This window comes from Hydra vulgaris, chromosome 15 (genome assembly GCF_038396675.1).
Source record: "Hydra vulgaris chromosome 15, alternate assembly HydraT2T_AEP".
Classification (NCBI taxonomy): Eukaryota; Metazoa; Cnidaria; class Hydrozoa; order Anthoathecata; family Hydridae; genus Hydra; species Hydra vulgaris.
In genome coordinates, this window is record NC_088934.1 from 28,514,304 (window position 1) to 28,542,010 (window position 27,707).

Here is a 27,707-nt window from a genome sequence, read left to right on the forward strand (position 1 = left end):
GTAACCGAATAAAAGTAATATTCGTGAATACACACGGTTAAAAGCCTCAACAAATATTTGCGTAAGTTATTTAATGTTATTTAAGTTATGTTTTAATCTCTATTAAAGTCTTAAATTTTTTTATCTTTATTAAACATTTAAACATTTTCAAATTGTTTAAAATAAAGGGAAAAAAAAAGCAATGGTTCAATGGGTCGACCACCTTTAAATTTAGATGAAGCAAGTAAACGAACGAAACGGTGAAAAACAGAGAAAATGCGTTTCCTATTTAGTTCATTCGAGTAAGCATTTGCTTTACAGATGAGTCTTCGGACTTCAGGAGTATGCAATGCTGCAGTTACAGTTAAAGATCTACCTTACACTATTCAAAACCCTAAAATAATACTCTATTGATTTTAAGCCTTAAAATGAATAGAGAGTTATAAATTGTCCCAAATTTCACAAACGACTGAGTTATATGCTCTTTCTATACTAATGGAAGCAAAGCTTTCTAAACATCAATATTCAATAATAAGAAGTGCAGCAATTGCTAATAACCTTCATTTATACCATCTTACGACAAACTTAAAGAAGCCAAGAAAATGTGTTATCCTGAAGATATAATGGTAACTGAAATAAGAGCCGAAGTAAAACTGCAATCTTTATTAACTCACACTTTTTTACGAATAATAAAAACTCAACAAGATGTAATCGATTCCTTGAATGTTAATATTTTATCAAATTTCATTCTTATTTTTAAGTGGGCAGCTCCGGTCATAAGGTATATAAACAGAGCTTTGCTAACAGAAACTCAGATGCAAATGTTTTTCTCACTTCACTCGTGCTATTACAACTTTTGTGTACAAATTCAGTTTTAGATCAAGATGTTGTTTTGTGGAAAAATAGGACATCTTCATCTCCTAAATTTTGCAAACCTATTTGACTGCAATTTCTTTCACGAAAATCTTCAGACAAGCATTAATGAAAAAGACTCTATTGAATATAAAATTAAATTACTGGCTTCTCTCATCATAGTTCAACATAAAATAGAAACGAATAAATAATAAATTATAAATTGGTCTCGACAATAATTGATGAAAAAGTTTGCAATACATAACAATAACAAAATCCACAATGCGGAGTCAGGGCCGCCGTGAGGGGGGGGGGTCTACTGGGTTGTTTTGTCCCGGGCGCCAGGTCGACAGGGGCGCACGAAGCCGAATATAAATAATTTTTTTTTTCATGTTTATTTAAAAAAAAGATGAAGTACTGGGAAGCAGCGTGGAAAATATGAGATCAAAAGCAGCCGGTCAATTTGACCAGCTAAAACATATAATAGACGGTCAATTGCTTTTTTTGGCCGGTCAATTTTTTTAGTTTAAATTTTCAACTTTGTAATGAAGTGCTTCATAATTGGACTTTTTAATTAAAAAACGTAATTAATGCTTTAAAAATAAGAAATTAGCATTACTTTCAAAACATTAGTTTTAAATAAAGCGATTCTTTTTATATAGCGGAAACTCGCAAATAAAGTGAATACTAAAGATTAATTTAACAACCCGCTGAATTAAATGTTTAAAATAACTTTAGTGCACGGAGATTTTCATTCAATTAAAAACGGAGATTTTTTACTTTATTAAAAAAAGAGATTAGATTAAATTCATGTAGTTTGATATTGATATAAAATATTAAAACAATTTTATTAAATTTATTTCTCTAATTTTTAAAATCTCTCAAATTTGAAACAATTTTGAAACACGTGATATCGATGTGATAGTCTGATAGACCAAATCAAGAAGAAATTCAAACAGTTCTTTGCTTATGAGCGGATGCTGTTTCAAAAAGAATTAAAACATGTCTGGTTTTAAAAAGAAAGATTCTGGTTGTCAAGTAAGAAAGAATGCTGCTCAAGAACTGCGAATGAGATTCTGTGCTTCTACAGGGGCTTCCTCAAAATCCTTCAGCTTTCCCGAAAGATTCTAATAAGAAGAAGGTTCCTGAATCAATTTTCTACGAAACTTCTCTCAACGGGGAGACCAGAAAGGTCTTCAGCCGCTCTTCGAATCAGTCTGCCTTTTGCTGCGCATCTTCAACACCATCCCTGTTTCTGTTGCGGAAGGCGAGAGATCTTTTAGTAAGCTTGCTCTAGTTAAGACACCTTTAAGGCCTACAATGAGCCAAGAACGACTCACGAATCTTCTGGTTATTTCCATTGAGCATGATCTTGCCAAAAAGTTGTGCTACGGTGAAGTGATTTCCAAATTCACCATGAGTAAAGCTCGAAAGATCAATTTCCTCTGAAGTTGAAACAACAATAGCTGTTGTATTCTAGACAAATTTTTGCTCTTAACATCCAATAGTGTTTATTGATTGTCTTTGGTCTGTTTCTACCATGTTCTAGTGTCGACTTTATCATTTTATGTATGAGTGTATAACTAAGTCAAAAGACCATTCTAATTACCTAGAAATAAACTGTTCAAATGTTCATTAATTAAAATCAAAAAATTCTATATTATTTTATCCTCTTTGATTTGTTATCAAATGGCTTATTATATGTATTGAATTATGGATCATTAGATCAACTTTCACTTTCAGTAGGGCGCTTGGGAAATTTTGACCCTGGGCGCCGCAAAGGCTCACGGCGGGCCTGTGCGGAGTTATATGTGTTCTGCTACTTTGACTCTATTCAATAAAATCAATTTTGTTAAAGAAATAAAAGTTGACGAATCTGAATTGGATTACGGTTTATTAAAATTGCACGCATTGATTCGTTTTTTTGAATGTTTTTTTGCATCTTGGGTATAAACTTGGGATAAAAAAACGGCATCCAAGTTCTGAGATTGAAAAAGTATACTATTAGAACAAAAAATGTTAATCCAGGAATGCGTTTTAGCTGCAGCTAGGCTTAATTGTTGATTGACCGAAACCAAGATATGTTAATACAAACGACAAAGTACAAAGGTAATACAAACGAAAAAGTAGAAATTTTAAAAAACTAACCAATTTATTTGTTCCACATCAACTCCTTGAATATTAACCTTCATTAATATTCAAGGAGTTGATGTGGAACAAATAAATCGGTTGCACATAACTTTACAGATATTATCTAGTGGCTTTCCTATAAACGCAGACAAACTCTATAATTATTTTACAGAAATTACTTCTTACATTACTGTTTTACAAAAAAATATCGTTGGCACAACATACCTACAACAGTACACAAAGTACTTATTCATGGTGCCTTAATTATAAAAGCGGCTATATAGGATAACTATCTGAGGATGCACAGGAATCGAGAAACAAAGACTTAAAAAAAAATCGCGAGGATTTCTCGAGGAAAAACTACAGAAAAAATACAATGAAAAACGAGAGAAAAAATACAATGACATCTTTTACAGATTTCTGGTTTCGTCAGGTTTTTGCAATTTCATCACTCGTAAAATCTCATGCAAAAGCCAACAGAAGTTTGTCTTCTCAAGCTTTACAAATGTTATTACCCCCGGAGATTAACAAAAATTCTGAAACTCATTCGTTTGTCAACAATAATTTATTATCATTCGTTTGTCAAAAATTTATCAACAATATTTCTGCCATAAATGTTTCTGATGTTGAATGATAGTGGTGGTTACATTAAAAACAATTTAATTTAAACAATTATGATAAATGATGTAAACAAAACTTTTCCTTTTTAAGTAAATAAATAAGTAGAATCAATAAAGAGTTTTTCGATTTTTTTTAAAACATTCGCTTTTTAATAATACGGCTACATTAGTCTATCAAACTTTAATGTCGAATTGAAATTAAATGGTTAAAAACGATGGTCCAAATGCATCTCTAATGGTTATTTTTTTAAAAACACAGCCATTTATGTCAAATTCAAAGTCAGGGATTCAAAAAAATGCTATACACATAATTTCAAGTAATTCTAATCATTTTTTGACTTATGTCCCGGTTTTTTGAAATTCCGCCCTCTGACAGAGACGAAATTTCGAAAAACCTGGACAAACAGCTCCCATAGGCTCGGTGAGCTGTTCAGTTTTGACGATTTAAAACTTTAAATAAAAACATGGAATTTCTAAGAAATGCCGTTTATTATTTTTAATTTTAGTAATGGCCGACAATGTAACAAATAAAAAATCAAAAGTTACTAAAACAAAAACATACAACAAAAAATTGAAGAAATATTCATGGAGGCATTCGCATGTAAACCTTTATGCACTTTTTTAATGTTTACTTTTGAAAAAATGTTATATATACAATGTTAATTATACAATTACTACAAAAGAAATTATATTAATAATATAACTACTATAAAGTAATATATATATATAATAAAGTATCGAATTTCTAGCAAATTATGAGTTTTCTATTTAAAACAGAAATATGGCATTATTCAGATTTTATTTTTACACGAAGAGTTGACAATGAACTAAATAATAAATAACGAAGTTTTAATGCTAAGTTAGCAAGTTTGAATAATGGAAATATCAGTGAAAAATAAACAAAATATTTGGGAAAAAGTTAAAGAATTTTATTCCAAAATTATGGCGGCAACCCTGAAATAATAGAGTTGAATCTTAGAGTTGGGTTAGGATGTGATTGAACAATAAAAATAGAGTTTTCATGAAAGTGTAACATTTTCAACTTTTTTTTATGAAGGGAATGTATTCTTTACAGAAGATACATTTTAAAAAAGTCACTCGACTACATTTATTTTCTAATATCTCTGCATTTAGTTAACATGAGTTCAGACTGTTGCATTTTTTTGAGAACAAGCTTTTTGTGCTCTTTGACAACCAGCAATATATTCTGGGGTTGATTTTTATTGTGGGGCGTATCAACAACTTCTTGGATAGAACCAAGTTTAATCGACTTTGAGATGGGTATTCCCCAGGAACCACTAAGCTTAATTCTTTCTTGTTAGTATAAGGTATGTAAGTACCTTCTTTATGCTAGCAATTTTGTGTTAAAGATCAGCCAACACATACATACATACATACATACATACACACATACATACATACATACATACATACATACATACATACATACATACATACATACATACATACATACATACATACATACATACATACATACATACATACATACACACAATAGCTATGAAGTAATTTTAGATCATTATTTTGACAATTTTGTACCTTAGTGAATGCAGTTTTTTAAAAATCTTACTAAAAAATTAAAAGGATTCCTTTTTCTATTTCAAACAGACAGACCTATGGTGGCATTTTTGTTGAACAGTTTAGAAAATATCTAGCAAAATTTGATAAAAATGACTATCAAATTTAATTTTTCTTTTGCTTTTTTATTAAAAATAGAATAAAATTTTTTTAAGTTTTACATGCAGTAGTACATAAATAATTTTTAGTTTATTTTAGCTACTTCATTATCAGGATAGTTTGTTTGCTATTTGAAACTAAATTTATATATATTTTTTATTTTTTTTCTGATTCACTCCCAACAAGACTGCAAGCAACCACTATTAAGTTGGGAGTTACTAGAAAAAAAGAATAAAGTTATAGAGCAAAGAAATGGTTGACAGAAGACTTTAAAAGTTGAAGGTTGTATAAGTCAGGAAAACATGAAGATGGGAGAGAGCTCAAAAGGATTGAGGTGCTAGGAAAAAAAATAGACAAATAAAAGTTTTTAGACGATGCAGTGACAGATACAGTAAAAGAATGAGACTTTGCAGAATGACTAGTCAAGCAAGAATTTTAGTTGATGGAACTAGAGATGATAGCTCCTTTTAGTAGTGACCATGGTAGTATTTATAGAAAAGAGATGCAACTTTATGATGATGGGAAAGAAGCTCAAGCTTAGCCGATAGAGATACAAGCTACTGTTAGCCCCAATCTGTGTCAGATGTGAGATCATATTCAAGACCAGCTGCCTGTTCTAAGCGATCAAAATGAGAAGACTTTTTGTCATGACAGGAGTATAAAGTTGAGTTATCAGCAAAAAGAGCTACTTTAGATGAAAGGTTTTCGGCAAAATCATTAATGTAGATAAGAAACTAAATAGGACCAAGGATAGAACCTTGAGATACCCCAGAAGTTACTGGAAATAAAGAAGAGTGTTGGTCTTTGAGGATGACTTTAATACAATGGTTAGAAAGAAAGGATTTGATAATCTCAAAAACTTTTCCAGATACACCATATGAAACAAGCTTATGGAGAAGACCAGCATGCCAAACTTTGTCAAAAATCTTAGGTATGTCAAGGGTATAGCCCTAGCCTCTCTGCCTCTATCTAATGCATGATAAAATCTGTTAGTCACTGCAGTTAGCAATTCAGCTGTAGAGCGAGAGGATTGAAAACTGTATTGATTGTCTGACAGTAAGTTATTTGACTCAAGATAGGATATGAGAAATTTGTTTGTCAAAGACTTAAAGATCTTGCTAATAACAGAAAGAAGACTGATTGGACGATAATTAGAGTGTTCAGAATGTTCACCAGAGTTTATGAAAATCGGAAAAACAGATGCCAATTTCCAGCAAGCAGGTAGACTCAGTCAAGCACTTATTAAATAGTTTAGAGAGAATTAAGGAAAGTTCTGGAAAACAATACTGTAAGACTATTGCAGGAGTGTTGTCTGAGCAACAAGTCGTAGAAGAGTTTAATTAAGTTACGGCTTTAGCAACGGAGTGAGCTAAAGTGATATGAATATCTAATAATGTGTTAACCTGTTAAATTAGAAACGAAGGAAGAGATTGACCAAAAGATTGGAAAAGTCAAATTAAAAGAAAAGTTCTTTGCAAACTGTTCTGCTTCATTCTTGGCAGAGTTGATAAGATCAGTCTCAGGAATGAGAAACACTGTTGAAAATTTTCCAAAAGTCTCTATAGCATAACTTCTGCAATATGATACAAGATTTAGTGAAGTGAGAGTAGTGGAGTATAGCATCTGACAGCACCTTTTTACATCAATTTCTTGCAATAATAAATAGCCGATTGTTCTCCAGAGAGTTGTTCTTTTGAAAAAGATGAAAAAAAAAATTATGATTAGATATAGCAGCTGCACAAGAGTGTGGAAATCATGGAGTAGAATGAGACTTGGAACCAATGAGAAGGAACTAAAGCTTCCATTCCTGCCTGAATCCAGGAGGTTATGTAGGAGGCGCATTTTTAGTTGAGAGGAAAAAGACATCAGCCCCAAGACTGTCATGAAGTAAATCATGAAAATAATCTCAGTCAGTTTTATGGTAGTAGTAAGTAATGTTATGATAGGGAGAGTTCGAAAAGAAAGTATGAGATGAAAGATTTAATTACATCATTGCATGGTCAGAACCACCTAAAGAAGAAAAAAGAGAAACTGAACACAAGCTAGGCTCAGAGACCAGACATAATTTTTTTATTTTTATTTTAATTCACCTCCCTAGTGCAGAGAAGGCCCCTTCAGACGAGGAGGCTACCTAATTATGGTTATAACCCTCTATCAACTCTCTTTTTTATATTTTTTATATATATCAAGTTTAATCACCCCCTTCCCTCTCAATTTGAGGGGGTTATGAGTTTTTTATGGTCATTTTTGGACGCTGAGAGATAATACTATGAAACTTGAAATTTATCGAAAGTTTACTTGCCTCACTTATCATTAATTTGGCCTCACTCATGGTTACAGGCTTCACTCATGGTTAATCTAGTCTCACTTATGGTTACAGGCCTCACTCATAATTGATCTGGTCTCACTTATGGTTACAGGCCTCACTCATAGTTGATCTGGCTCTCATAGTTGATCCCATCATAGTTGATCAGTTTTAGAAAAAGTTATTCTTTCGTAACTTTTACGCTTTTGTAACAGGAAGAAAAAAAATTATTGATTTACATATAATGATTTGATATAGATATGATGAAAACTTTAAACTTTAAGCACTTTTTTTTTCCCTTAAATTTAGTTTAGGAATTATCAAGTAAAAAAAAGTTGTTTAACCATATACTGAAAAGTACTGAATTTAATCAAATATAAATTGTTTCACAATAGATCTGTTCCCAGTGGAACCGCATGCTTTTTGCCGCAATGCATTCTGGATCTTTCTAAGGGGTAATTTAAAACAGTGCTTTTATAGCAAATGCTGAGATAAAAACAACTCTTGTTACTTGTTATAAAAATTTAAATCCCAAACTCAAATGTCAGCTTTTAGTAAAAAAAAAATTAATGGAGATTATTGTGCTGTTTTTGGATGCCGTAACAATCAGAGAAACGATACCATTTCTTAAAAACAAAGGGAAGTTTACCAGTAAGTTAACCTCTAAAACTGCCCTGATACCCCGAGCAAGAATTCACGTAGAGCGCGCTATTGCTCGCGTAAAAGACTTTTGACTGCTGCAAACACCTTTACCGCTGAGTATGATTTGCTAGACCATACCTTTATTATAATTGCAGCTATTACTTATTTAGCGCCTTCTTTAGTTGATTACAAGAATCATAATATTTAAATTACAAGACATTTTAAAACATTAAAATATTTCATGTCTAACTAATTAAAATAAATGTAATTAAAAAAATATTTTTAGTTTACAGCCCTTATTTTGACCTTTTGTAATATTAAATGTTATGAAATAAAAAAATCAATTTCATCGTCAATTTTATCATTATCACAAACTTTAAGTAAAGTTTCATTTAAAACAGACTCTACATTATTGGAGATCACATTGTTTATCATATAAGGCAAGATAATAGTTTTGTAAAAAAAATTTTTTAACACGACTTTGCCAAAAATCAATTGAAAAATGAACATGATAACTATATAAGTCTTTTGAAGTTCCAACAACAAAATCTCAATATGAAAAACCGGTTGAAGCCATTTGGCACTGCAATTGACTATAATAAGAATGTTGAGGATCAAGTACAATTGTATTTTTTTCAAATATTAAACATGTGCCTTTGATAGCATCAAATTCTGGAATTGTTAACCCTCTATGAGTCCAAGGACATTTAATCTCTTCACATCCAGTGCCACAACAATCACAATAAACAAGGGAATCAGGTGATGCATTAACTATTGGTAAATCTTTATTTACAAATAAACCACACTCAGTCACTTTCATAAATCAATGATTTTTTTTTTTTTTTAAGTATGCTTTGAGTACATCTTTTTTATGACATAATCTCCAGGAAGTAGCTTTCATTTTAAAACCTTTTAACTTACATAATACGCCAATGATAATGGATGTTATTTTTTCTGGACATAAAATCTCTTGGTCATTATTTACTTTACAAACAACATTACAAACTATTGATGCAGTGACTCTGCCTTTGCAGTGTTTATGCCAATCATTATTATATGACTGCTTTCTTGTTAAATGTTCTAGTTCAGAAAATTTGTCAAAATTTGTAGCTAGCTGCACCAATAAAACTTTATATGTAATCTTACAATCTAAATAAGTTACAACTTCATAAGGTGTTTTAGGGAGAGATGGATGCAAGGAAGTATTAACTTCAATTTCTTGAGCAACATTGGAAATATCAGGTATAGGAACAACATTTTTTGTTTGCATAGGCATGACATATTCACAATTATAATGTGTTATCTGTGCCAAAAAATCTGCATCTTCCTTTGTCATGGAAACTTCTTGTTGATTTGTAAGTCGTGGATCAAAATTTAAACGGTTTGAAAGTTTTTTCTTGTAAACAATACGGTATCTTTTAATAGAGGTTTTACTATTTTAATTTCACTTAGCATCGATGTTCCATAGAGTTTTTGAACTTTTTTTGATGGTTTGAGCCATTCGAGCAGTTTCGATGCACATGTTTTATTGTCACCAATCTTTACACTATGTTCAATGTACCGTAAAAGTGCACCAGCATGTTTACGGCAACCAGAGATTCTAAAATTAAAATAGTATATTTTTCAAAAGTAAAAATTGCAGAAATGAAAAACAAATTTAATAATCAAAATATTAAAATCTTTCTATCAATATAAAAGTTTCAAAATTTCAAAATATTTACAGAAATAAGTCTTTCTTTAAACTAGACTCCATGACAAAGGTTTTGAAAAAATATTTATTTATCAATAAAATAAAGTTAGTTATTCAGACTGACATAAAATCAAAAAATTGTCAAAAAATTCAATTTTGCAAAAATATATTACTTTGAAATAAATTTTAATAAACATACCCAGCTGCACAATTACAATCTGCTGATTTTATTGTGCCATGCTTTTTGTTAATCAATACCCCAACATTATAAACAGGTTTATTGCTTTTTTGTTCAGGTAAACAAAAAGCTGCAATGTAGCAATACTTAGAGTCAGAGTTGATATTGTGATACCGAATATTGGAAAGATGGTCTGATTTAAATAAACTTTTGCCACCTCTAAAAGCTTTTCTAGCATTTCCTTTGTTTAAATATAACTAAACTTCTGCATATGTTACATCTGGAAATAGCGAAGGACCAATAACCCAACCATAAGTTAATGATTTTGGGTCTACAATTAATTTTGATGAAGTTTTTCTTTTATTCATCGTGTCATTTTAAAATTTATTTTCTTCATCCTGAGCACTCTGCACTTGAGCTTGCAAGTTCAGGCAATAAGCATAGTAAGCATTCTTTGCCAAAGTTGCTTTATTTCCAGTTTGATTAATTAATCTTTTTGATAAAAAGTTCTGTAGGTCAGATATTCCATTTTAAAAAGTCATCTTCAGTCATAGTGTCTGTAATTTGTTTGGAAGAACATTTCTTTGCTTTTAAAGCTAAAGCTAAATTTTCATTACTAGCACACACATTTTAATCAAATTTATTTTCTTCTTAATCATTTCAGTAATAAAGTAGAGACATTATTTGAAAAGGATTTACAGCCAAAAGCTTTTAATAAAAATGTAAACGATCACTATCACCCCTTAAGCGATACCAGCATGCAATGCAATAAGTTTACAGCAACCGGACTGGGAACAGATCTATTGCAGTTAAAATGTTTTTTAAATAAATGAAGCATAAGTAATATCAAAAGACAGTTTAAATTTTTGAAAAGATAAATCTCTTCATCTGTAGGTTAAATCATCATTTCAAATCATAGTATTTCTTAACAAGACCTGTGATAAGGTTAGCTGCAACTTTGTCTAATATTGTGTTGGATATATTTGAGATAATCAAGCTACAATATCTGTAAAGGAAAACAAAATTTGAAAAATTGAAGCCTGCAATCCATTGTGTTAGATATATGGTTTTCAAAAATTTAACAGCTGTCTCTTAAGGTAATTTGTCAAAAACACTCAGTTTTCATTTATTCTTTCACATTAAGTGAAGGTTGTTAAATAGATACATTCTTGTATGATGGTGTCAAACCTAACAGTATAACCAAAACGTTTGCAACAATCCAAAATGTTACAAATGTAACAAATAATTAAACTTTTTTTAATTAAATTTTTTTTTCCATAAAAAACTAAAAAGGAAGAAGTTAATTAAAAAAATAAATAAGGCATAAGAAATCAAAGGTGAGTAGTCAATTTGACTGGCTAACACATGGAATTGACAGTCAATTTTTTTTTTTTTGGACGGTCAAGGTTAGGTTCAAGGTAAAAAATATGAAAAATTTTAAGTACTATGTTAGTAGTAGTTCTTCATGAACTTTAAAAAGATACAAAAATAACTTTGTGCATGAAAATTAATAACTTCATATTCCTTTGAAAACATAGTGCAGCCTTCCCAGTAATGACATGCATTTGCACCACTTGTTTGTCCACACTTAAAGTAACTTTATTAGACAAAATGGTGATTTTTTATCTTTGAGTGATATTTTTTAGTTATTTCCACTATAAAAAATGATACAAGTCAAGAAATATGAACGATAAAAAGAATTTTTTATAGTTTATTATTATAAAATTTAAGTTAAATCTATATGAGTTATTAATATTAATTTATATAAATTTAATGAAAATAAAAAGATTTTTCGATTTATAGTTTATTCACAACTTTTATCAGTCAGTTTATAAGAAAAGCAAACTTTAACATTTACGCTAGAACTATGAACAATTTTTAAATTTATTCCAAATGGTTTTGTTAAACTTTACAGTTTTAATACTAAAGTAAGCAAGAAAACTAAATGCTATTTATTTGTAAAATATGTTTTTTTATTTTTAAATGTAACAAAATTTTATTGTCAAAATATAACAAACTTTTAATAGTAATGTTTAAATATAAAATATTTGGTCATATTCACTGCAACCATTGCAATGGCAGATCCATTAGGGGAGGGGGGGGATATATTTATGGGGGCGACCCTCCTTAGAAATTTAGTTTTTGTTAATTTAAAGCAATATATTCAACACAGTAGGTTCTTTGAAAATGTAAGTAAATTAGGGAGATTGTTTAAAAGTAGCATGAAATCCTAATAAAATTGAAAAATAAATTTTAAATTATGGGCTTGCCAGCTTACAAATCATTATACCTGGAAAGACAGCCTTCCTCCTCCCCTCCTAATAGATTGTCTGGAACCACCAAATTAAAAAATCTAAAAATGGCCCTCTATTATTACATGGTCTGGCTCTGCCAATTCCTCATTGATACAGTCTGTGCTTACGTTGGATTTTCCAAATTATGAAACCAGGAGTTTATTTTCTGAATATCTCTAGTAATTCATATTTACCTTGGACAGTTAGGCAATATTGAGGAAACGATTTCAGACAGGCATCAAATGTAGTAAATACATTTGTAAGAGAAATGATGGAAATATTTTTATTAAAATTTTTTGCAATTAATTGATTGCAACATAATAAAGTAAAGAATAATAAAGGTAACAAAATCTTGTTATTTTTAAAAACTCAAATGATAAAATTCTAATAATGAATAGCACTTTTATTTCTAGCTTGATTAAGTATTGAGAAATAACATCAAATGTAGCAAAAATCTTTGTAAAAACTAAATCAAAATAAAAATTTAACTAAATTTCTCATAGTAGTGTAAATAATGAATTAGTTTCTTAATATACTGACTGATTAAATTCATGAATAAATTATGTATCAAGTCTTTTTATTGTCATTAAATTTTCATGACCTGTAGTTTTTTTATCCTTGAATGGTATCAAATTTCTCAAACTAACAACCCAAAAAAAAAAAAAAAAAAAGTATGAAGAATTTGCAAATTTATTTATTTATTAATTTTCCTTATTCCCTGTGGATAAGTTCAGCTTTTCTGCGAATTGTTGCTGTCATCAGTTTGACTAAAAGAATTAATTTATGTGTGGACAAACAAGGCAAGAGACCGCATGCCTTTCCTGGGAAGGTCTGTAGTGACTACATACAGTTGAAAACAAAAATGTTTTTAGTTAAATATAGAAAGTATTATATATTATTATTAAAACAATATATTAAATATTTTTATTAAAATAATAATAGAATAAGAACTTCAATCATTTATAAAATTTACTTCAATCATTTATGAAAACAAGATTTTCATCAATAAAATGAAAGTTATCAAGATAATTGAAGCAAAAAATTGATAAATTGATATCATGTATAATATGCGTCAACGAAACAAATTAAAGTTGCATAAACAATAAAGTTGTTTTAAATGGTTTTTCAAAATTAAAATGATTTGAGAAAATTTTAGTTTATCCATCTCCTAAATCACATCCTGATTATTTGTCAAAACTTGTATTTCAAAAATCCGATTTTTTTCAATCAGTCAACCATGACTGACAAGAATTCATTTTGGGAGGTCAAAATAGCAGTTTTAATAATTTTTGTCATTAACTGGTTGTTATTTTCCATGGTGAATGAAGCAGACATTCATGTAGAATACAGCCATATAGAACTTTTCAAATAGTACTTATTTCTAACTTAAAAAGTAATTTATAGAAATAGCCAAATAGAATTTATTTCTTATTTAAAAAAAGTACTCACCTTTTTATTAGTTTAATAAGTAATATGGTTAAACTGTAACTTTTCTTATTAGTCTTTTCTAATTGATCTATAAAGAAATTAAACAATACTAAATATTAAAGCATAGTGCATAAACACCATAAAATGTCAGTGAAGGACTATGTATAAAATGTATAAAACTTTCACTTTAAAAAAATACTGATTGAATAATAAAAACAAATTTTTAACTTGTAAAATTCTGAAAAAAATGACTAAAAACAAGAATGATAAATCAGTATTTTTGCTCTAAAGTAGATAAGTCAGTGATTTATACTTTCTATCTATTCTATATATATGCAGTTGCGTCCCAAAGTAATTGGACAAACAGCTTTTTTGTTTTAGTTTTTTTTAAAGTTAACTTTTTAAAATGAATTTTTTTATAAATATGTCTAGTTATACTACAATTATGAAAAACCAAACAAAAAATCACATTTTGGAGTAATTGCTCAAAATTTTAATAAAAGAATAGAAATTATTCAAAAGTAATTTTGCTCAAATAAATAAAATGAAAAGTAAATGGCTCAAAAGTAATTGGATAAACAATTACAATTACTTTTAAAACTTTTTTTTTTTTAATTTTTTTCTGAAGGCATATTTTTATAAAAACAGTCCATAATCAATAACTCATAATAAGACATAATAAATATTCCACAATCAACAGTTGCTGTACATTGAAAGTTGGTTGACAATTATTGGAATAATTTTCAAGCATTGCCAAAGTCAGGAAGGCCAAAATCTTTTTACCAAGATAGTTTTATAGTGAGATTAATAAAGGCAGACTTGCACAAAAGTGCTGAAGAAATCCATAATAAGTTTACACAGTCACATCAGTTTTTTTGTTCTTATGTAACAGTAAAGCATTACTTAAGACAAAGCAATCTTTGGCTGCTATCCTGTTAAAAAAAACCTTATTTATTCCTTTATACAAAAACATGAAAATAAAGGGAATAAGAAAATAATGCTGCCATATGCAAACAACAAAATATTGCATGGTTGGAGTTTTCAACAAGACAAAAATCTAAAACATACGTCCATGATAGTCACCAAAAAAAAAAAAAGTAATTGTATATTAGCATGAGCTTTATTTCACCTTTGTAAATAACTTAAATGGGTGTAAGTTATTTAAACAAGCCTATTTAAATATATAAATCTCTCTTCACAAATTGACATGTCATTGATGAGGTTATAATTAGAAATGAGAAATAAAGCATAATTTTAAATTATGCTTTATTTCTTTGCTGAGCCATAAAGTCTGCTATGATTAATTTTTGCCAAGGCTTTCATTCTCATTGCCAAGGCTAGATATCAAAATTTCAATAAATAAAATATTTTTAATCAAAAATAATTCTGTAGTATTTTTTATTCTGAATATAACTGACAAAAAAAAAGCTCTACGAGTATACTTGTAGTTGGCAGCGAACATGTTAAACTGAAATACAGGACTTCAGTACCTATATCAATTGAGGGTATGGGTAGGTTTTATCTAGATATAAAGAAATTTTAAAATATCAAGTTCATTATTGCTAGATAAAATGCATTCAATCCACTCTAATCTTAACCTTGTGCAAATCCTTTTTCTCTTTATTTCAAATACCTGAAAATTAACCAAATCATGCCTATTTACAATCAAGTTAAAGACTCATCCAATCTCAATTTCATATGTTTTAAGCAAAATTGATCATTAAATCTTATTATTAACAATATAAAGTTGTGCTTTGATGATGTTTAAGTTTTACTTGGCTAGTGCAATTAGTAAAGTGACTCTTTACTTCTTTACAAAACTTGTGCATGTGGTTTTGTGGTTTCTTTATACTGATGACAATAAACCAATCATCAAGTAGTCATCTGATGTAATTGTCTAATAGGTGGTTTATAAAATCACATATTAGACAATTATAAAGTCAAATGTGAATACATGTCATTCAATGCAGAGAAGACCAAGGTCCAGCATGGAGTAGACCAAGGTTTAACATGGACAATATTAAAAGATATAATTTGGTTGGATGGTTCAATTAGAAAAACAAACCCTGTAAACTTTAGCTCAAAACTATATGAAGTGTACGAGATACGGTTGTTTTTAAATTTCTGAATTTTCTTATAGATTGCTTTATTTTTAATATGAAATTTCAGATTAACATTTAATTTTTGTTTAAACATAGACAACTTTGGATTTATGTAAAGCATCAACATTTTGTAATATCTTTTTTTATTCATAATGGCTAATTAAACTATTACATAATAAAAAAGACATTTTTTTAGAATAATATGAAAACTGATTTCGTAAATTTTTTAATAATATCAGAAGAAAATAAATTATGGAGTTATTGGAAAGTTTTAAAATGAAAATATAAATACAAGCAAAAAAAATGTTCAAAATAATAAAAAAAATATTTTTGATATATTTTGATTATGAGTTTATATTTATGTAATTAGGTTTTAGATCCTTAGATACCCAAATTGGAAGTTTTTAAAATTTTACATTATCAAATTTTAAACTAAATTTCTAATTTTAAACAAATATTTTAACTGTGATGGAGAACCAAATCTGAAGTAAACATTTAGATATTTAATTTGAACTACTGTCAACTTCCGATATTTCGAACCTTGAGTTATTGGGAGCCTAATCCCATAGATAAAGGTTCAAGGGAGATTCAAAGTTAGTTCAAGTTACTGGCAGTTCGAGTTATCGAGGGTTCGAGATATCAGAGCTGTATTTAAAAAAAAGAATAATAAAAAAATATGTTTTTGTTTCTAAATTATTTAAAAAATTAAAAATATCCAAAAATATAATAAAAACAGTTTTGATTCTAATTTTTAGTGTTACAAAGTAAAGATTAATTTTTTCTATTTCTGAAACCAACTTTTAGTCTCTGTAATTGTTTACTAAGTTGTATCATTTCAGTAACTACTACAAATGTTTAATGAATTGATATACAAAACTAGGATTTGTATATATATATATATACATATATACAAAATTAACTCTTTAAAATTATTATTATTTTTTTTCTTTTTCCTTTTGCTTTTTAGGCTGCCATTATGGTTATAATATGGCTTTAAAAAATGACAATGTAAAAAAGTAAGTCTAAAGTTTTCTATAAATTAAAATAAATGAATAGTTTTTCTAAAATTTTCTTAAAAAATATAGAGCATCGAAATACAAGCAAAACATGTTTTTGCAACTGGAGTTTTTTTTTGGGAAAATATTTATGGAGAAAATAGGAAGTTTCAATTGACTGTATCTCTCAAAACAAGGAAATGAATGAATTTAAACTAAAATATTTTGGATTTGCTTTTTTGATTGATAAAAACCAACTCAGCAAGTTTCATCAAAATCTAATGTAGTTTATGGGATGGACAAACCTGCAATCTCTGACTGATTTCAGGTCTCTTGTTTTTATCTAGCTATTAAAAACAAGCACCATACTTTCTTAAAAACATTCTGTATTAGAATCCAAAAGCATTTTACATTTTCTATTGTACATATGTGAGTCCCTTATGGAGTATTGCTCAGTGACAATACTTCAGATTAGATTATAAACAGACTAGAAACTGTTGGAGCCACAAAGCTCATAGTATTTAGACATCTGTAATCATAAATTAATTTATGATAATAATTAATGGTAATTTAATAATTTTTAAAGCCTTAAAGGCTTTTTTTTTTTTAATTACTCTTTTTCTAAATTTAAACACTAAAATAGTTAAAAATTTGTTTTAAGTGATGTTTGTTAAATGAATTATTTACATTCTTGTATTTAGCATAGATTAAAGGCATGGTCCCCATTTTTTTGTAGAAAAATATTGCCATATTTTTCTCTACTTTCTGGACTAATTGGAGCAATGAAACCTTTGTGATTTCTGAAGTGCTGATAAACATGCATGTTAAAGTTGTTTCCAGGACTCAAGACAAAAGGGTGGGAAAGGGACTGAGTCATGTGTCCCACTTTTTTTTAGTGGAATCTAGCAATAGATTTTTCACTACTTTCCAGGCTTCCCTAGAGCTCTGAAAATTTCAGTATTTGTGTAGTCCTGATGAACGTGTGTTAAAATTGTTTCCAGGGCAGATTACCAGATGGTCCGTGAGCCAGGGGCCATGCCCCACTTATTTCTTTTGAAAATATTGCTTTCAAAATTTTTTTAGTTTATACTTGTTCTGTTATATTTAATTGTTTACAAAGTAAAACACAAAAACTAAAGGTTCAAGATTATGTTGAAATTTGCCTAGATATGTCAACAGTCGAAGTATACATACGTCCAGTTGTTGATACAGTTGCATCAATGATATAAATTGTGTTGGTAATTAAAACCCAACACTCATCTGTTCTAGATGGCCAGAAGAGTTTGTTAAAAGTTGCTGTGCAGTACGGTGTAGGGTTTAGACATAAACCGACTTTTTGAAAAACAGGTTTTCAAGTTCCAAATTCCCAAAAAAAGCGGTTTTAACCATTTTTCAAATTTTTTATGGAAATTGAATAACAAAAAATACTTAATTTATATATTATACAACCCTCGGAATGAGGAAAAAAAAGGTTGGCAATAATTTGCCGACCTCAATTTTTTAGAGGTTGGCATCAAGTCGGCAAAGAAAATGTTCACAATAGAATTTTCCAATATTGTAGACAATAACATTTTTTAGACTATTTAATAATGTCGATTTTTGAAGCTAAAGGAAGTAGACTAGATTTTTTTGCAGGGCCGGAAAGGTTTCCAGGATTTTGTAAATATAGTAAAAGAATTGCTAATTCATAATTTAATACATGAATGTATTAAATTATTAGATTTATAAATACATAAACGTAATATAATCTTACATATAAATACGTTTTATAAATACATATAAATGAATATTAAATCCAAGATATTTGAGAAGGATATAAGTATTTTTTGGGAATCCATTTTGGCAAAACATTCCCTAAAATTTTGTGTTTACATCCATGTATTTTTATACAAGCAACTGTTTGTATTGGGTAAATATTATGTAACATTTTGGAAAAATGAAATCCTCGTCTACTGCAGGAAAAAAATTAAAACTGCGTGTTAAAAAAACAGCTTATTAAACTAACTTAACAAAATGTTATTGTATAACAAAAATATATTATTACAATGTTAAAAAATAGAAAACCGGTTTTCGTAATTTAGAAATTGGTTTTCAAATCTATCAAATTTATTTGAAAAACTGGTTTTTTAAAACCGGTTTTGAAAGCCCTAGTTCGGTGTTAAAAGGTGCATAAACGTTGCCTTAAAATCTTTAACAGATGACAAAACTTTAACAATCTGCATAAAAATTTAACTTTAACATCATCATAAAAAAATTTCAAGATGATAAATTTCATTTATCATACCAATTCAATAAAAGTTTTCATATTTTCACGGAATAAACTCACCAAAATTTGAATGTATAATGTTAGTTTGCTGATTAGTTTGAGAACTTTAAGTTCCATAAAATAAAAAAATACCTGCTATATTAACCTCTTCACTTTTTTCTTTAAGGCTAATAGTATCTATAGATTCTGGGTTATGTTGATGATAGCTCCTAGTTCCAGGAATTGTTCTGTTTTTTGAAATTTTTTCATGATGAAGTTTAATGCAGATTTTTAAAATATTGTCATCATTTATTTCATATCTCCAAATTAGTTCTTCTCTGCCATCTTTATAACAATCAAGTCTCTTTAAATCAATCTTTAGACAATAAACTAGCTTATGACAAGTATCATTTGAAAGTTTTACAGATTTTCTTTTTTATTGATATAATGTTATGGCCGGATATATATATATTTTTTAATGTTGGATTTTAGTCAATTAAACAACTTGCTGTTAACTTTTAAGAATGAAAAGTCATCAACTTTTTTCAATTCAAAAAGTTTAAAATTATACAATGTAAAGTTCTGTTAAAATGATTTTTTTAGATGGATGACTGTTTTTAATCTGTATACTTGCAAATCAAAATTCTTATAAACATGAACTTAAAATATTTTAAAAAAGATCATTGAATATAGAATGATCAAAAACTGAATGGAAAAACAATATTTTATAATATATTTATTATTTTACAATACTTTAAAGACGATATTTTCAAAGTTAAAAGTTTCAGAGCTCCAGCTAGTCTGGAAGCCATTGAAATATCATTTGCAATATTTTGCTATAAAAAAGTGGGACAGTACCCCATTATCCATATATGGAAATCCAAATACTTGCAGAGCAAAATTCTTAACTTTTCTGAAAGATCAATAATTATAGAATGTGTAAAATTTTATTTTGATATCATCAAGGCCAGTTGGGTTTTATAAGCATCAAAATTAGGTATATAAAAAATTGTCTAAATTTATTTAAAATGATAAATACAGGTACTTAATAATATTTTTTTTATTTCTGATTATTTCATTGAAATCTTCATCCCTGAAAATAGCCAAGTACAAATTTTTAAGTGAAAAGAACAAACATTTTTAAGGTTATGCGACTTGAAACCTCTTAATAAATATTTCAATTCTGAGAAGACATGAGGGACCTGGTCAATATCTCCTATAAGTAAAATAGTCTTATCTCATGATCTTCTTGGAGCACAAGACTAAAATTTTCTTATATTTTCTTATATAAATTTTCAAGGAATTCTATTTTGCTAAGTACTCTTATTTTGCTAAGTACTCTTAACTGTATATAAAATCAGCAAGAGATATCTGAGATATTGGGTGACATTTTAAAAATTTTCTGGGTCATTTGACATGGAATTACCCTTTAGATTCTTTAACTTATATTCTTTAAATATTTCCCCGATCTATACATTTTTAGTTATTATTAAATATATGTTATTTAATATAATGAATGAGAATCAAAATATGGTTCTTCTATGAATGAAATAACACTGCATTGCAAAGTTTATAGAGTAAATATGTTAAAACCATTTACTTTTATTACATAGTTTTAATAATTGTATTTTTTTTTAATGTTTTTTTCTGTAATTGTAAATAAATTTGTCAGCACAATAAATTGGTTAATCATTGTATAAATAATATTGCAGTGGTGGATCGTAGTATTAAAAAAAAACTTTTTAAAGAAATGTTATAAAAGAAAAGCATATAATTCATTGTATGATATTATTTTTGAATCCTTAAATGTGCTAAATTATTCATAAACTATATCAGAAGTATATTTGAGTCATACAATCCTAATTATCCCACTATCATGCTATCCTAATTATATTTCACTAATTACCTAATAATAAAGTTATTTTAAAATATAAAAACTGCAATGTGTTGAAGCATTATTTAAGATTTCTAATTAATGTAATCATCTTATTTATTTAATTATTAGATTGAAATTTTAATGAACATTAATAGTAATAAAGTAGTCTGTGGTCACACTGTAGATTAAAAGAAAAACCAAATAATTTTGTTATTTATTATTTAAGTATAGATTCAAAACTGAACAAAATTTCAAAATAAGAAAGTTTTTAAAAAAGAAAAATGGGTTTTACTAATCAAAGAAATATGTATTTTATTACATTTGGCTTGACTCTCTGTTCTCATTGCCTCATAAATGTACACACAAAGGCTATTAGAATCTGTTAAGCTCAAAAAATTGGCAACCTAACATTGTCTTAGGTAGACAATTTTTTGCCGACCTCAAAATTTTACTAAATAATTAAAGTGGCATATAAAACGTTTTCATTTAAATTCTAAATAAAAGTTGATTAAGTTATAACACATAAAAAAATGTTATGATTAATTTCTAAACAGAATAATTAAAATAAAAACAGCAAAACAAACTTTTTTTATAAATTCTGAACAAATTAATTTATAAAAACACAACATAAAAATGAATGCTTTATTTAATTAAATAGAATGTTTGTTTCCATGTGTTTTTTTAAATGAGTTTAAATTTTAATTACTTTATTTAGAATTCAATTAAGTTCTAAATAAAATTAAAAAAAATAAAGTTTAATTCTTAACTGAATAATTAAGAATAATAATTAAGATAAATTCTAAATAAAATAGTTATAATAAAACCTGCAAAACCAATTTTATAAAAATTTTATTAAAATTTATATATATATATATATATACACACACACACACACACACACACACACACACACACACACACACACACACACACACACACACACACACATATATGCACCTAAAATGAATATTATTTTATAAATATTATTAATAATGTATTATAGTAATTAATTATAAAATTACCTATCTTTTGAAAAAAGTATAACAAAAGACTTTGTATTTTAGTTACAAAAGTTTTTGTATTTTAGCGCCATATTGGTTCATACCTGCTTCCATCAGTTGCATTGGTTATTGCCATTCCAAGTGCTAAAAAAATCAATCTAAGCTTGTCTCATTCTTCTATAGTCATTGCTTTGGGATTTATTTCAAAAATAGCTCAATTGTTTGTTGGGGACCTAATCCATGGTGTTGAATATCCCCCAATTTTATCCACATGTACAGTGTCAGATGATTCTGACAGTATTAATGTAAGCCAATCAGACAGTTTGTATGCAAAAGTGTCAAAGAAAAGAAAGGTTATTTATGTTAATAAATACTTTTTTAATGTAGTTCATTTAAATTCTAAATAAGTTTCATTTTAAGCTTTTAATTAACAGAGTTTCACATAGAAATTATTGTTATTAGTTTATTAATTTATTTGCTCATTATTTATCATTATTTTTTTTTTATTTATCATTAGTTTTGTTATTATCGTTATTAGTTGTCATTTATTTATTTGATCATAAAAAAATTAAAACCTAAATGAATTTTATTTTTAAATTAGTAATATATTTATATAAATAATAGGGGTGTGCCGAATAGAATGTCTGGCTGGATATACAAGTGGGTTTTGTATGTTATCTGGTATCCAGCCCAATAACAAAATAATCCCATTGATTACACCAGATATTTTATGCTAATCAATAAGAAAAAAACTTATTTTAACTATTGCTGCAGTCTTAAAGATACATAGTTTAGACCTGATCAAACCATTTGGCAATTAGCATAATGAGAGAACCTAGAACACAAATTTTAAAATGTTAATTTTTTAAAATAATCTAATGTTAGTAGATTCAAAAAAGTTTAACTCAAGTTATAGAGTTCAAAAAATTAGGAATTAACTGTTTACAAGAAATCCAGATTTTATCACTCATTTATGAATTTATTTGCATTATTATGTATAAACAATTTCTCTGTGTTGAGGTAGCAGCTTAGATCTTCCTTTTTTTTTATGAATATTTTAAATTCAGATATTATTTGCTGTGACGATATTTTGTAATATTTGACTTATCAAAGTACGTAGTGTTGGTTTTGTAATGAAAACAATTGCCTATATATACAAATATCTAATAAAATCTCCGAAAATGGAGAAGATACTAGTGGTGCTAATAATTTAGGGCTAACTTTTTGAGCAGTACATATTAACCAACCATTTAGTATTAATGATACTAATTGGTTGGCTATTTTTTAATGAACTTGCTTTGACTTTTCATCATTAATATCCCATATGTTTTTGATGAATACTTTCATATCCCATATGTTTTTGATGATACTTTAATTAAAATTACCTTAAAATGTGGAATAAAAGCAAAATTATACCTTCGATAGACATTTGTTTTTTTTATTTCATACGATTTCTTTACAATTAACATGCTTTTGAATAATCTTGTGGAGTTACAAATATGATACATATGAAGATACAAATATGGAAAAAATATCTGGCCAGATAATTTTTAATTATCGGATTATCTGGTATCTGGCCGCATATTTAAAAAATGCTATCTGGTACATCCCTTATAAATAATATTTTCTGTAATGTAATGTAATGTATTGTAGCATTTTATAAAAAATTCAATACAATTATTATACTTTAACAGAATTTTTTTTTTTTTGTAGTTTAGACCAAATGACACTAACTGTATTGAAAATATATCAACTGCTAGTGAAATAAAAGGTATCGATGAATGATTTTTTTAGAGTAGTGAAGGAATTTAGTACAATAACTTTTTGATTATTTTTATTTAAATAAAGAGTTTTATCAGTGTTTTAAGTTTCATTTTTTATTCATAATTTTTGGGAAAGTTATTACTTATTATCACATGAACTTAATGGAACATGAATCTTAATAAAGTTCATTTTGTTGAGAAATCATGAGCAACCATCTTTAATAAAAATTATTTTTACTTTAAAAAAGATTTAAAAACATAATGCAATCATTTTTCCAATAAACCAAAATATTGTGCCCGTGTTTTCAGATAGTTAAGTTTTGAAAGTCAGATAAGTTAGTTAAACATATTTTAGTGCAAGTTTTTTTATCAAAACAAGACCAAATTATCTTTAGCAAATTTGTTAGCTGGTTAGAAGTGATTACAATATTTTTTGTGCCAACCATTACTCTAGACAAATGAAGTTAATTTCGCTAGGCAAAGGAAAAAAAAGGTTCTAAAGTATTTTTTTCATAAAGTTTGATAGTAATTATTCAGAAGGTTATGTCTTTAGTAACATTCACAGTTGAGAATTTTTTCATTTTTTAAAGATTGATTTTCTTTTTACTCAGAAGTACCTGGTGATGCAGAAGATAGTTTAACTTCAGAAAAATGCAGTTCCACTCAAAACCAAAAGTTAAAAAATGAAAAACAAAGTAAGCATATGCATAAAAGAAGCTCAGAGCATTCTCAAGTTATATCTCCACAAATCATATCTTCGCAAGATAAACTGTCTGTAGTGCCACATCCTTCAAGAGATAACAAGTTTGTAGATATAAATAAAACTAAAGAAGACTTTAATAAAAGCTTATCTAAAGACACTATGACAATAAAAGAAGACTTGAATGAATGTGAAACAGACTTTATAAAGTTAAAAACATTAAATAAAAGTGCAAGTACTAGAGAAAAAAGTTACACAAAGGATGCACAGAATGATACAATTCAAAATATATCTGCGTTTAAACAAAATGACTCCAGAGACAACATATTAATAAATAGTGACAAAAAAATGTCTTTTAAAAAAGATGCATTTAGTTTTAATACAAGAGATGTTTCAAGTTCTGTAAATTACTCACAAAATGTTATTAATAATACATCGCCTGAAGATTATCTTGCAGATGGTGCAGTAAAAATAACTCCTAAAAAGAACAAGTACAAAAATAATTTTGTGTCTAATAATAATCATAAAGATAATGAAATGAAGCAATTTAATTCATTTGATGAGGACTTGCAACCAATATTTAATTCTCTTAATACTTTAATAGAAAAAGGTAAACAGTTGTTTAAATCCTATTTCATCCATCCTTTTAAAATAGTTTTTTTTGTGTCTTTTATAAAAATTGTTTTATTAATTATTTAGGTTCATCTCATAGTTATAATTCCAATGAATTTAAGCACTCAATTAGTAAACTAAACCAGGTAGTTTATTCTTAAGCAGTTGTTATGTTAAAGTTTATTTTACCATTTTTTTTAAAAACGTGTTTGTAATTAACATTTGTTTTAGTATTCTGAAATGTTAAATGAGACATTAAGAAAAGTTAACTGTAACCTATTCAATGGCTGCAACTGTGGTGCTTTTAATAATGCTCAACTCATTGAATGTTTGTTTTTATTTTTTTGTTTTTTAAGTAAATGATAATGGTGGTGATGATGATGATGACGATGATGATGATGATGATGATGATGATGATGATGATGATGATGATGATGATGATGATGATGATGATGATGATGATGATGATGATGATGATGATGATGATGATGATGATGATGATGATGATGATGATGATGATGATGATGATGATGATGATGATGATGATGATGATGATGATGATGATGATGATGATGATGATGATGATGATGATGATGATGATGATGATGATGATGATGATGATGATGATGATGATGATGATGATGATGATGATGATGATGATGATGATGATGATGATGATGATGATGATGATGATGATGATGATGATGATGATGATGATGATGATGATGATGATGATGATGATGATGATGATGATGATGATGATGATGATGATGATGATGATGATGATGATGATGATGATGATGATGATGATGATGATGATGATGATGATGATGATGATGATGATGATGATGATGATGATGATGATGATGATGATGATGATGATGATGATGATGATGATGATGATGATGATGATGATGATGATGATGATGATGATGATGATGATGATGATGATGATGATGATGATGATGATGATGATGATGATGATGATGATGATGATGATGATGATGATGATGATGATGATGATGATGATGATGATGATGATGATGATGATGATGATGATGATGATGATGATGATGATGATGATGATGATGATGATGATGATGATGATGATGATGATGATGATGATGATGATGATGATGATGATGATGATGATGATGATGATGATGATGATGATGATGATGATGATGATGATGATGATGATGATGATGATGATGATGATGATGATGATGATGATGATGATGATGATGATGATGATGATGATGATGATGATGATGATGATGATGATGATGATGATGATGATGATGATGATGATGATGATGATGATGATGATGATGATGATGATGATGATGATGATGATGATGATGATGATAAGGTGATAATCATTATTTTAAAATAACTTTTAATTTAAAAACTTTTGTTAGATGTGATCTACATAAAACTCAAAAAAATGTTTCTCTATTATTTTGAACTAAACTTGAAATAATATTTATTTTTTATTTTCAATTTTATAGTTCACGAGAACATGAATCATTTTAAAAAACAAAATGAAATTTTATGTAGTGAAAATGAAGCATTAAGAAATATTGTTTTGAGATTAAATCAAGAAGTTGCAAATTTGAAGAAAGACAAAGAAAGTGTTGAAGACAAACATGTTTGTTATTTTTTAATTTGTGTGTGTATCTATATATATATATATATATATATATATATATATATATATATATATATATATATATATATATATATATATATATATATATATAAATATATATATATATATATATATATATATATATATATATATATATATAAATATATATATATATATATATAAATATATATCAATACTATACTTTTGTTATTTTTAAGAAATTTTTGCTAGGTTTTTAATATTAGAATCTTCACCTTGAACAACAAACAGAAAGGTCATTTTTTAACATTTTTCTTAAAATCCACATTAAAGGGGCTTTTTTTTGATTAAATGTAGAGAATAGGGTGCCCCGAATTGCATTTTTACCTACTGGTTCATACCTCCATTAGTTCCATATTTATTAAATTGAGTTTCAATAGACTTTCGAACTTGACATTACGTTCCATTCCACCACTAGAAATAAAATTGTTTTTAATGTGCATAGAAAGTTGCCACGCACAGTTTTCCAATTGAGATAATGCCATCTGTTTTCAACATAGTAAACAGCCAACCTAGTGCCATTAAATATATTAAATTTTAAGGCAAAAACAAAACAAAATTTTATAGATATTCAAATAACCAGCAATCAAACTGTAGTTATGATGTTAACATACATCGAATTATTAACAAGCATTCAAATATAAAGCAATTCAAATCATGATCCAAATATCTTAGAAGTCATATTTTAGAGATTTGTCCTTAGAGACTTATCTATTTGCTCTAAAATATTTATATAAATAAATCAATTTTCATATAGATATATTTGCTGAGAACCGATACAAGAAAATAATTGCAAAACTTTGCAAAAGATGTTAAACAAAAATGAGATTCAACAAACTCAAATAATAAAATAACCTTATCTATCAATGAAGCAACTTTGCTAACTAAATCACTTCCATGGATCTTA

The 27,707-nt window shown here is 27.7% G+C and overlaps 1 protein-coding gene across 3 annotated transcripts in view; it reads left to right on the forward strand.

The window, feature by feature from the left end:
• The first annotated feature begins 4,029 nt into the window (after positions 1–4,029).
• LOC101235239 (putative leucine-rich repeat-containing protein DDB_G0290503) overlaps positions 4,030–27,707 on the forward strand; it is an 81,218-nt gene continuing 57,540 nt past the window's right edge. Inside the window, exons 1-8 of one of the 3 annotated variants that reach the window (XM_065818673.1) lie at positions 4,048–4,182; positions 16,886–16,934; positions 22,122–22,388; positions 23,749–23,806; positions 24,410–25,108; positions 25,198–25,256; positions 25,342–25,438; positions 26,622–26,761. In XM_065818673.1, the coding sequence (XP_065674745.1) occupies positions 24,502–25,108; positions 25,198–25,256; positions 25,342–25,438; positions 26,622–26,761 (903 nt within the window). In that variant the 5' untranslated portion in view covers positions 4,048–4,182; positions 16,886–16,934; positions 22,122–22,388; positions 23,749–23,806; positions 24,410–24,501. Of the gene's footprint in view, positions 4,183–16,885; positions 16,935–22,121; positions 22,389–23,748; positions 23,807–24,409; positions 25,109–25,197; positions 25,257–25,341; positions 25,439–26,621; positions 26,762–27,707 lie in introns of all 3 variants that reach the window. The other 2 variants (XM_065818672.1, XM_065818674.1) reach the window with 2 other exon arrangements.